General features: G+C 39.7%; 1 protein-coding gene across 1 annotated transcript; it reads right to left on the minus strand.

Annotated features, from left to right (window-relative positions):
- Window positions 1-1,232: 1,232 nt before the first annotated feature.
- LOC139143765 (uncharacterized) lies at window positions 1,233-9,638 on the minus strand. Its single transcript, XM_070714315.1, has 7 exons — window positions 9,059-9,638; window positions 8,375-8,465; window positions 6,014-6,193; window positions 4,840-5,103; window positions 3,573-3,734; window positions 3,131-3,288; window positions 1,233-1,985 (listed from the first exon to the last, which is right to left on the minus strand). Exons 1-7 carry the CDS (start codon window positions 9,227-9,229, stop codon window positions 1,848-1,850), a joined length of 1,164 nt encoding a protein of 387 aa, XP_070570416.1. The 5' UTR covers window positions 9,230-9,638; the 3' UTR covers window positions 1,233-1,847.
- Between the last annotated feature and the right edge of the window lie 3,156 nt (window positions 9,639-12,794).

Here is a 12,794-nt window from a genome sequence, read left to right on the forward strand (position 1 = left end):
CTCTCTCTCTCTCTCTCTCTCTCTCTCTCATGCTCACGCAAATCGGATTTCTAAATCAGCTACAATGACGTAATCCTAAATTAACAATTTTATGATTCCGTTTGGTGACAATTCATGAATTCACACTATACAATGAAAGACTGGAAGACCACTCACATAACACGTAGTTCCCTGATTCAAGGAAAACGCCACCTACCTCCGGTTCTTTAAAAGACGGTAATGTTTAAAGGTACTATAGGTGGCGCTATAACCATTACAAAGCAACACCGCTGATGGGCCTGGTCAATCGCATTGAACAATTTGTTGCCTGTATAAACATGAATAAAAAGTCAGCACAGAGATTCCGGAAAAAAATTTGGTATAGCAGTCCTGATTTTTGTCGGTCCAAAGAGCTCTTCCTCAGACATGATGCATAAATCAAGGACCACACTGTTGCACAGCGGTAGAAGGCGTACCGAGTCATAACAATTGTGTAAAATTCTTTATGCTATTAATAAATCTATAATTATGTACACAGTCACACAATGGGAAGGCAATACCGTGTATGACCACATATTACTGCGCAAGGCTACGAACCTATTTCCGAGGAGGATCTTTGCTACAGGATTCCAGTGCAGTTGGGTACTTATAGAAGTATTAAATGACACAAATATCATATTCTTGATCAACGATGTTCATAAAAACAAATTTATCAGTAATAAAGAAATTTTACAACTTTTGTTATGCCTAATTACACCTTTTGCCCCGTGACTGTTGTTAATGGACGGGGAAAAATCGTAAGGAGGGGGTTGGGGTGCTTCAGCATTGCGGGACTGGACTATGTACATGTAGAATGTGAAATCACGATTCATTCATTGGTTCGGCCATTTCATCAGTTGAATATTCCTATTCTATTGTGTAAACACATTTGGCAAGACTGAATGAGAAATACTGGGTTCGTTGTCAGCTGAAGTGCACTTCAACATTATATTCAAGGGTACATTGGTATTTATTGACCATAAAAGGCGCCCTCAGACAAGTACCGATTTCCACAATGAAATCTGACTCGGCGTTCTTTAACTTTGCTTTGGACATCTTCCCACCTTGCTAGTGCGACTGCGATAGAATTTGGCAACGACCTGCGATTTAGCGCGCCCTCCGAGTTTTTCCCTTTGGGCAATCCTCCAGTACTACCCCCACGGTCACGTGCAGAAGTGCTGAAAGTACAAGAGATATTAAAACTTTGAGACGAATTGACTCGCTAAAAACTTACTTTTTTTATTAGCGAAAGTTTAAGAGAGTTGAAATTTTTAAGCAATCAGTACTTGTTGAAACACAGCAAAACAAAGCAAATTACATCATGACATTTCAAATACACTCGTTTTTGTATTTCACGTTGTGACCCTTCGTAGTAGTGTCACCCCGTGCATTTTTTGACGAGTCGGATCGTAATCTCTATTAAACGCATATATCCGTAATCTTAGAGGGCAACGTTCATTTCGGACCCAAAAGTTTGCTCAAAGATCGCACAAACAGCATAAAGTCACACTCCATAAGATCGAAAGCTACGAAAATTAGTTTATACTGAATTGTTTTACACTCTAACATTTCATGCAATTTACAGCTGTTGTCACCGTATTTTGTTGAAGAAATACACCTGCACATAAGAAATTGAAACATGCGCCGCTTACAAAAGCTGGGCTTTTTGTAGCAAGGCACAGCAAGAGGTTGAAATGAAACGAGGTAGGGTACCAGACTAGGAGAAAATACACCTGTACACAAAAAATTGGCACATGCGCTGAATTGACGACCGGTGTCCTTTTCGCGAGATTTCATGGAACGCAGACTTGGCAATTTAAGTCCAGTATCTAAAATTCAAACAATCTGTTATCGTTGCATTTATGGAAATAACATTCTCCAGCGCAGGTTGTACCGTTCCACAGATCAACGTGGCCTGTAGCGTCGCTGAAGCTGCATCCTTCAAATACGATGATTCCTTTCTTATCCTGGAGAGAGAGAGAGAGAGAGAGAGAGAGAGAGAGAGAGAGAGAGAGAGAGAGAGAGAGAGAGAGAGAGAGAGAGAGAGAGAGAGAGAGAGAGAGAGAGATTAATTTTAGTACGTAAGATTGTCATCCGACTTTGGGTCATAAATAGTTAAGTCCCACCTAGAGAAGACATCTTGAGATCACTCGTTCTACTCTGTAGGGTTCTTGAACTCAAGTGAAAGTGTATTGCAATATTTCCCTCAAGACTTTGATAATGAATGAAAGATGTTTACAATAAGGTCTGCAGGTTTGAAAGTTTGAAATTTCATCTTCAGTACGATGTTGCTGTAATTTATTTTCTTTGTTTTTTTTTTTTATACAGGGCCACTTTATTAATCAGTCGAGAAGCAGGTAGATTTTGCAGCTCAGTTTTCTGTGGCAGTGGTGATCGGGCCTCGAAAGTTTGCCGGATGAAATTATACACACATGCGTATGGATCATTTACATGTTGAACCTAAACTTTAAAAACATGGTATGTAACCAACGTAAAAACACTAATCTTCTCACTCCTACCCTACCAATATACACAAACCATGTACACAGGGATCTTCTCAGGCGAAACGGTTGTATATTAACAATATGTTTTTTCGTCGTCAAATTTATTTAGAGTTGGCGACGCATGTGTTTCGACAATTTCGATAACATTTTTTTTTTGAAATTACAAACCTTTTACTTAAACTTTGAAACTGAAACTAAGCTGATATGTGTTTTTGACAAAGTTGTACTCCGCCGCTAATTTGATTGACCATCCGGTACCTGTCGAGGCCCACTGGTTCGTAAAATTGAATGAAATGCGCTCAAAGGGTGAGGTTATTTAACATAACTCGCTTCAACCTTACCATCTATAGATACTTGATATGTTCTGTGTCGAGTATTGATTGATGGGCGAATCAGAAAAAAGAACTGGGCCAGCGACATGATTATGAACAGGATATCCGATTTATGAGTCGAATTCAAAGAATCCTTGACAAGTGAGTAAGCAAACATCTCCTGCAAAATATCTCTCATATCAAACAGTGAGATGAACAGGTCTGTCATTCGCCATGACCCTAGCTCGCCTGGCATTCCAATTTATACACGGTCTCGCCATGTTAAAAGCGACTTACTATGAAGTTGTCCTCTGTGCTTCCTGTAATCTTAGCATCTCCCCTCGTGCCCTCTAGGTACGCTCGCATCACCCTCACCCTTATGATGTATCTTTCGCCGTCTTCGTTCACAAACCTTGCCCAGTCCACTCCGTGCGGGTTGAAGTATAGTCTATGTTCTGTGGGTGTAGATAATTTGCTAATTTATAAAATGTTTAGAGATGTATTCCAAATTTTCAGTCTCCGTGTTTCTTTAACATTTTGGCTGTCCGTCGATCAGACTTTTTCTATAATCATCAGTGGTCTCTCTCTCTCAGCTACCGCCGCCGCCGCCACCACCACCACCACAACACCTTCAACAACAACAACAACAACAACAACAACACAACAACAACAACAACAACAAGTCAACAAACTGCCATCAACTAGTACATATATTGAATACGTTTTTCTTTGAACTCACCGGTAGCAATCAGGGCACGGCTCACTCTTATTGCGCACGAATTTTGGCCCTCCAGGTCTTTCGACAGCTTGCAGTATTCGATTAATGTAGGCTTCGTGGTCGAACTGTACTTGTCATACAGGGGATAACTAGACCACAACGCCGTGAAGTCTGGCCATTTCACTGGAGGTGTAAAAACGACATAAATTTGTAAATTTACGACTGAAAAGTACCGGAAATGGTGATTGGAATCGCGGAGGCTTTAATCATTCTAAGATGTCACGAGAGGCGTAACGCGAGTGCAACGAGCGCGTTATATAGGCTAAGAGTTTATCCCCGCCCGTAAATTTAAACTATGTCTGTCTGTCTGTCTGTCTGTCTGTCTGTCTGTCTGTCTGTCTGTCTGTCTGTGTCTGTCAGTCTGCCTGTCTCTCTCTCTCCCTCTCCCCTCTCTCCTCTCTCTCGCTCTCTCTCTCTCTCTCTCTCTCTCTCTCTCTCTCTCTCTCTCTCTCTCTCTCTCTTGCAATGGACAGCGCTTTTTGTGTACTTTCGCGTCGAAGAAATTCCAATGATACCTAAATCTAAATTGTAATTGGATTTTTGTGATTGAAAACAGAGGGCAAGTTATAACATACTCGATAAGATAAATTTTCGTTTGGTGTTACCACTATCAACTGTTGTTGTAAGCTTTGCCTTTTAAATTCAGAGCTGATCCAAAGTAAAAGTTTCAGAATCTGAATATCTATCCCCTAGGAATATTAAATCTTAACCTGTGGATGTTTTGCATATTTTTATTTTCGAGACTTTCTGTACTTTTATCCTTTTGCTATTACGGTATTTTTCACCCCCTCCCCTCTCCCAATGTAGCACAACGTTCAAAACGTGGAGTCCAATCCAAATCACATTACAACAAAATAAGCAAATAAAAAGCCCAATATACTACAATTTGAAAAAATTTATCATCTATATGAGAAACTGGGCGTAACACGCAGGGGCACTCTAATCAATCATTCCCACCCCTATACCCGTAGGCCTACCCCCTTTTTGGGGTTAAATGTGTATCCTGGATAGTCCGAACTACGTGCGTCAAAAGTCAACATTTTTGCCCAAATATTGGCATAAGAAACAATGGGTTCAAATCGTGCTTGAGGCAAAAACAGAGGTCAAGTCAACATTTCATCAACATATCCTAAAGCAAGAATCTACGTGAGGGGAAAAAGGGGTGACCGCGGAACATATGTACATATTCTTCCTATAGCAGTGTCCGTGGGGTATTGTCCCTTCATACCGTTATATGTGCTGTCAAGATGAACTTGTAGCTTGCCGCTTGTGAGCGCGTCCTTGATAACATCGACGTCAGGTTTCTTTTCATTGTCGAGATCCTCTGCTAGGCACCTTCCAGTTTCTCTGTTGTGCAGGGCCATCAACCTTTCCGGCAACGGTTTAAAGCGCTCCCTCTCGTGAGCATCGCCGAACAGTTTGGCCGTGTCGAAACTGTACTCCCTGGCGACTCTATAACTGGCTAGGGCGTACCAAAATGCATCTTGTTCACCTGCAACAGAGGCGAGTGAGATAGTGCAATATATATATATTATTGCCTGAGTACATGGTGCAATGTTTATGCGCCCGAGAGCAGGTGACAATTTGCCCGACGCCAGGAGGGCAAATTGTCTCCTGCTGCGAGTGCACATAAACCCATGTATTCAGGCGAAAATATTTTTATTACATGCCTCTTCACAGTTATGCTATATGATATTTAGTTACATGCAGGGCATTTTTCAAACAATTTTGCCATTATCGTGTCAAACAGATTCTAACGAAAGTCAAAATAGCAGTGCGAGCATGGCTATTTTACTTTGACATCAAAAACGTCGAAGGGCTTCACTGGACCGGGTAACCATGGAAACCGGTCAGTACATCGTTCACCGGCCCGCTAACTCCCCGGATGTTCCTTTTCAAATAAATGCGCTGATTTGCACGCACATCGAGGCATGTAACACAAAGGAAGACAAACGGCATTTAGGTCTTCCGGTGATAAAACAATTACATCGTTTACAAATAAATGTCAGGGTTTGAAAAAAAACGTATTAAAAATTACGGTAAAATGCTATCATGTCGTTTAGAAAACTTGGTAAATCTTATGCAGGCATCTAGGCTCGAAATGTCAGTCGTCTATCTTTGACTTTTCACAGGTAGTATGCGCCTCGAAAGTGAAAGACTTACACTTTTGATCTATCGCTCCTCAATGAAACTTTCAACCATTCTCTTTCAGAATCCATAATAAAAATTAAGGGTCACCGTGCGAATTTAGTACCACAGAAACAACTGACCATAAGGGCCGATGTTTGAAATTGAAAATGGCCACCATCCCTGTGTTAACTTAAATCCAGGAGGAAAAATCGATACATATATTCCCCCACAGAAATACAGGGTGATATTTTCCCTTTCTCTGACAGATCTACCTTTTGTCTTGAATGCAGCAACAGCCTCGGTCCTTGCCTTCTCGAAGATTCCTTCAATTGCCTTTGCCCTCCAGAATTGAAAGTAGCGCAGCGTGGTTTCCCACCAACCGCCATCATGGTCAAAGTCGTAATACTCGTAAACCTTTATTTCCGGGAGATTTGAGGGGACTTTCGCGGCGCCTGAAACAGTAAAAGGGTATTTAGGTCATTAGAAATCTCGTTGAGCTGCGATTTTGATTGCTCCCCCCAAAGGTTTTGTCTCTTTAAAGGTATACAGTCACCTGTAATCTAAAATATGTCCATATATGGTCAAAGGGAGTTCCTTAGTATTCAAAATGCCCATGTGGGGGCGCTGTCTTTAAAAAACGGCCCCCGCTTAAAATCTGTGATTGGTTAGATTTTCTCTTTCCATGGTAACTATGGCAAAATTAGAACAGGTGACAGTATACCTTCAACAGAGTTCCTTGATCTACAAATCATGATGATGAAATGCTTAATTAATTAATTAAATGTTAATGTCCAATCTGTAACACTTGATGATGTTATCATTATTTTTGCTTTAGGAAGAAAGGCAGCGAAGCTTGTAAAATACTGAATGATATGTAAATGAATGGATTCTAGTTCGGATTAAAATTCAGTTGTCAACAATAAAGTGGTATTCACACATATACAGACTGCACTGACTTAGAAGCATTTCGTTGATCGAAGCGACAATTTAACGAAAAGTTTATGACAATAATGCACATTCTGTGACAGAAAAGAGAATGAAATTTATCGTATATTCACTTACTCAAATTTCCGCACAATTTTATTAGCTGTTCTATTAGTTTTGCCAATCAAAGAGTGACAAGCCTTAAAGCTGAACCCATCAACTTTTTCGTAAACTTTTTATTGTCATAAGGACATTTCATCGGGAATTATACGAAAGCCGCAGATGACATACGATTTCCAATACTTTTCAAAATAATACAGACTTCGAAGTTTAGACTTCTCATTTCACCTTTGAAGTGTGTGTCTGTGTGTCTAGCTGTGTGTGTATGTGTGCATGAGTGATATATTGAGTTCTGTGTGGTAGAACACTGAGATGTCCCTGAAAACCCGACTTAGTTGTATATCTGTGTGACAGCGTGTCTGTGACTATAGAATGACTTCAGTAATACTTCGGCGCTAAAAAGCATACTGCGCCTCGATGTACCTTTTCGAACTCTCTAAATCTTTGAATTCTTGTCTTGTCTGAAACGTGTGAACTTGTCGTGAACGTGCAAAGAATAACGGCTTTTCTTGTAAATGGCGGCCATTTTGAATTAAAAATGCAGTGGTTATTTTGAGCCTGGGGTAATTTGCTTCACAGATAAAAAAAGGTACGGGGCCTCCTGATTTACAATCTGAAATATGAAATAGCATAGTTTATTTTTAACCCAAAAAATTGAAAACTGTTATTTCCGTTGTACTTCACCGTTTGGGTACTGCGGTGATTGTCAACGCTAAACTATAATACGCGAGTCGTTCAAAAAGGGGAAGTATTTTTTGTCTGTAAAATAAGGTTTCTTGCTCTCAAGATCATTTTGAAATGTCCAGTGTGCAACCTTGTGTTCAACATAGCCGGCATAGGGCTGTTTAATATTATTATTGACAACCACATTTTGATCCGGACTTGAATTCTTCTTTCAAGAACAACAACAACAACAACAACAACAACAACACGGAAACAACAACAACAGTAACAACAACAACAACAACAACAACAACAACAAACATTGCACGTTGACCAGAATGACAAGGTCCTCGAACATTGAGACCATATCGGATATTCAATCCCTTAGCACTGGCTATAACCATTCGAACCCAAGCCCAGAACGTATAGTGGGTTCGAAATGTCGGGGGGAGGGGGAATATAACTTTCCTTAATTTGATTTGATTTGATTTGATTTACTCACAGTCCCTCTATCCCGCACAATATGTCCAAATATAAAGAAATACTACTACAGAAAAAGCCGAGAATCATAGTGTTGGGATGACACAGAACAGTCAAAGACTTATTTCCACTGTAGTCTAAAAATAATACTTTTTGTATCCATATACTTCAAGGAGACGAATCTACACTGTTATTTTATTGAACAAAACAGTGAACAAATTATCAAACGTTACAGCTACGCCGGCTATTGTTCATCTAACTTCATAATTAGGTGAGTGACCTATATCGTAGAACAACAGTCGCGTTAGATGATAGATTAAATGTTGTTTAACTCTCTCGGGCCTAAACATATATAGAGGTAGCTCCGGTACTAAAGTTAGTAGAAAGTCAGGCCTGAAAGGGTTACAGAGGGAGTGAAAACAAAATACTTGTATCTTTGTGTTTACCACACGTGGCGTCTCTGGTCTTTCTTAGCAACGTCTTCGAACCCGACAGATGTGAAAGCTCCAAAGACCCGTCATATTCCGTATCGATTATCTGCAGAAGAAGGAAACGTGAAGTTGGAAAATTGCCAACACGGAACCAAGCACTGCCTGTTAAAATGGCCGCATTTTATGAAGTTCAGGGAGAACCGGCCAATGTCGCGCACTTCGATTCTTGAGGGATATAGAACTTTAAAATGATGAATTTGCGATGTTTTTAAACACGTACGATATCCTTTCTGTCGTATTGTCTTAGCCAAGGGTGCGTTTCCCTGTGGCGGAGTCGGTCTTTAATAGTCTCCTCGATCTTTAACAGCCCTGGACATTCAATAAACGAAAAATCAAAATATGGACAGTTTAGATTTAGAACTTCCAACGGTATTTTTCGCCAACGTTTGCGAAATATTACATGCACGTCTGCTCTCGCAATTAGCTGTGACTGCTCTGTCGTACAGCGTTTGTTGCCCGATCAACACGTCGAGCTGTCAAAACAGGCGCACTGTGATTTTATGAGTTACAAGGAAGTCAAGCTGCATTCTTTAATGCTTATAAAATATCAAAGACAGTTGTTGAAACATAAGCGTCGTACTGAGTTCGACTTTCCACCTGATACTTTGTGGGATTTCCTCTTGAAGAAGTCGCTCTTACCTTCTTGTGGTTTTCGAATCCTTTGCCATCCCCGGTATCGCCCTTTCCTTGTCGGGTGAACACTATACATAGTACGACAACAAACGCCGCCACTCGCATTTTCCCCCGCGTTGCGTACATGATCACTGTCATCAGACTAGAATAGACATTCAACAGAAACTTAATCGGCATATGACGGGATGTCCTCTGACCCTGTCCCGAGAAAAAACAAACAAAAGGCGTACAACTTGTTCAACTTCCGGCGCCCAGGTCTTAGCGCCTCTCTTGGTCTAATTTTGAAAACGAAAGGTGTATCCCGGAAGGACTTTGAAGGCTTTGTTCTATGTTATTGTTACGACTCGGACAGACCTGCCCGTCTCTCGTCAATGTATCCCCATGTGCAGCTTCCCACTCGCTCTCTGAAAGAATCACCCATATACGGTTGTGGTTGTCATATCCGAGAATATTCCTATGTACTGTTATTTCTCGCGTATGTCTGTCGCTTTGCCAACGATAACTTTCGATCGTCAAGACTAGCGTTTACCACTGGCGGCCAAATAACACAGACCTTGTGCTACAACGTTCTGACCATAAGTATATACAGCTTTAGATTCATTTGCACTTCAACCGCACCTTTCCATTATCTCACGGGGCAGCTTTTGTTAAAAAATAAAAAAACACAAAACACAAAACAAGTAAATTGTGGAGTCAGATTCTCAGATGGCGTATTAAAGGGACATAAAAACACGGAAAAACCAGGAAGAAATCGATACATACGTCTACTGACAGTTACGCAACGAGATCCGGTTGAAGGCTCTAAAATGTATAGTGGAAGATGTACTATATCCGGGTATGATCACCGGGGACTCGTACTTGTTGTTTATTTGTGTCTGTGTTTCTTTGTGTGTATGTGTTTGTGTTTGTTTATTTGTTATTTTTAATAAAATAACAGCGAAAAGCTGTTTTGTTAATATTTGTCAATAAAGAGCAGTTTATTTATTTATTTGTTTGTTTGTTTGTTTGTTTGTTTGTTTGTTTGTTTGTTTGTTTATTTATTTATTTATTTATTTGTTTGTTTATTGATATGTATTTCCGATGGTTAGGGTTAGGGTTAGGCTTAAGCTAGGGTTAGGGATAGGGTTAGACCAGATGGAGTGAATAAGTCTAACCCTAACCCTAACTTAAGCCTAACCCAAACCCTAACCCTAACTTAAGCCTAACCCTAACCCTAACCATCGGAAATACATATCAACAAACAAACAAACAAATATATAAACTGCTCTTTATTGACAAATATTAACCAAACAGCTTTTCGCTGTTATTTTATTAAAAATAACAAATAAACAAACACAAACACATACACACAAACAAACACAGACACAAATAAACAAGAAGTCCGAGTCCCCTGGGGTATGATGGTATTAAAATTACTGCATTGAGAACGGTTCCGCCAGCAAGGATGCCTTTGGACCAGGCCAAAAACAAAAATGTTTCTGCTTCTTGACATTCGGCAAGCGACGCGGTTTTCTTTTTATCCCTTTGTTCCTTACTTAGTCTTTCTTTTTTTATTCCTAACAATGCTGGTTTGGCACTATTGATGCAACAGTTATTGTCTTTTATCACTGGCTGCATAATACTTCCGTTTTCTTTTTAGCATTTTTGGACATGCAAACAGGGAAAATCAAGGATAGCTGCACTGATGAGTTTGTAAATCCCATCCCCCCTAAAAAAAACGTGAGGTGCAGGTTCTGAAATTACGCACGCGGTGACCGGACACAAGTCTTTATTTTTTAGCCCCAGCTTTCTTTTTTGCAAACACCGCTATGAACAGAACAATCCTAGACAATTCTCATTTCATGGCAAGAAGTCAGTGTAGCTTCATGTTCTTGAACTTTCGACATTTTCTGCACATTAAGCTTAGACCTTATACATGTTGTTACAACTACATGTATATTCCCGTGTTGTACTCGTGCTTTACCACTGTAGGGAGATCAAGAGAATCCCTGAGTACAGTTATTCTCAAGTTAAAATCACTGTAAAAATTGGTGCAGACAATCATATCTTAAATATAGGCTAATCCTTAGGGACTTGTCAGTTTCTTTGGCCTGGGGGCCGGTGAATTATTTTTTGCCGACGTCAAAAAGGGGCTGACCCCCCCTATTCCAAATTTTTAAAAACAGGGAGACCCCCCTATTCCAAATTTCGAAAACAGGGTGACCCCCCCGCACGTGACAACTGTAAAACAAAAGGTGGACACAAATCATATATATATATATATATATATATATATATATATATATATATATATATATATATATATATATATATATATATATATTACATAAATTTATATTTTAACAGTCATTCTGTGCTTTAAAGAAATTGTTGACATGTCACTTGTAAGATATGAATTTCAAAGTTTAAGTCTTAAAGTTTGAATACAGTACATTTTGAATGAGCTGTGAATGTATTTCACACTTTCTATGCTTAACCAGATGTCCTGAACTGTTGTACAGAAATGGATGTCAATCATTAATATCAAAGAAAATCAAAAATTTTGATGGGTGTTAAGCTTAAGACTTGCCAGCCTTCCAATGAAATCTCCTGAGGAGCCATAGAGAGGCATTTTAGCCAAATCTGAGGTGTGCAGTGTCTGAGATGACCTTTTCTTGTAACATTGAAACCATAAAAGCACCGCTAATAATGACAAAAACTGCCCTTTTTAACTGTTATTTTGGTCATTATAAGCATCATTCTACAGAAAACCTGAGACACAAAGGAAAACAGTGCATCAATGAGAACGAAAGATATCTTGTCATTTTTCTACCTCTAAAATAAGTCACTGTATCAAATACATATTGTGAAATATTTGTGCATGTTGCTTTCTCATACTGAATTCTCTCTCATACAGAGAACAGAAAAGCATCAGGAATTTGTCTTGCTTATCATATGAAATGCATATTTCAGAACGGTACACTTTCACTTATAGCAAACATCAAGATATCTCTGGCATATATCTCTGATTTATTAAAGTATGACACCCGAAGGGCGCGGAGAAAAATATGAAACATCCTGATATCTCTGATATGTCTTGTATATTACAGTCATGCACAGGACATGCTGAAAAATGTCTGATATATCAAAGTAATGCGCTTAAAGAGCATGCTGAAAAATATTGAACATACAGATATCTTTGATGTATGTATGCCTGATATGCGAAAGTTGGGAGTGCTGAAAAATATGTCTGCTTATTAAAGTTACGGGCGCGCCGAAAAATGCAACTGAATGATGAAATTTGTGGCTGACACGATGCATTTTAGGCAATGATGAGCCTGTGTCGAAATTCAAAAACACACTGACCCCCCCATCGGGCATTTCAAAAACATGGTGACCCCCCCCCCCCCCATGACCAAAGTCAAAAACAGGGTGACCCCTCCCTGAATCCACCGCCCCCCCGCCGAAGAAACTGACCAGTCCCTTAAAATTGAGTGCACCATATGGTCGATTAGACTGTAAGATCCGTCGCTGGAGGGCGCTTTCTAAATAAGAGGAGAGGAAACTGGAGAGCGTCCTCGAGCGACAGATCTTTCAGTCTAATGCTATAGAATCGCTCCAAAATTTACTTCAAACTATGGAAACCTGTGAAGGATAGCGATGATGTGAAGATAAACAAACTTAATCACTAAATCACTTAACTTAATTACTAAAGGTAACTTTATTACCTGGATCTGAATTTGTAGTAGATTTGTAAACATGG

This window comes from Ptychodera flava, chromosome 11, assembly GCF_041260155.1.
Source record: "Ptychodera flava strain L36383 chromosome 11, AS_Pfla_20210202, whole genome shotgun sequence".
Lineage (NCBI taxonomy): Eukaryota > Metazoa > Hemichordata > Enteropneusta > Ptychoderidae > Ptychodera > Ptychodera flava.

Coding starts and splice junctions, on each gene's coding strand:
- LOC139143765 (XM_070714315.1), bottom strand. CDS start 9,229: ATGCCGATTAAGTTTCTGTTGAATGTCTATTCTAGTCTGATGACAGTG. Junction 6,194..8,374: donor GACCAGAGACGCCACGTGTG/GTAAACACAAAG, acceptor TTACTGTTTCAG/GCGCCGCGAAAGTCCCCTCA. Junction 5,104..6,013: donor TGCTGCATTCAAGACAAAAG/GTAGATCTGTCA, acceptor CCTCTGTTGCAG/GTGAACAAGATGCATTTTGG.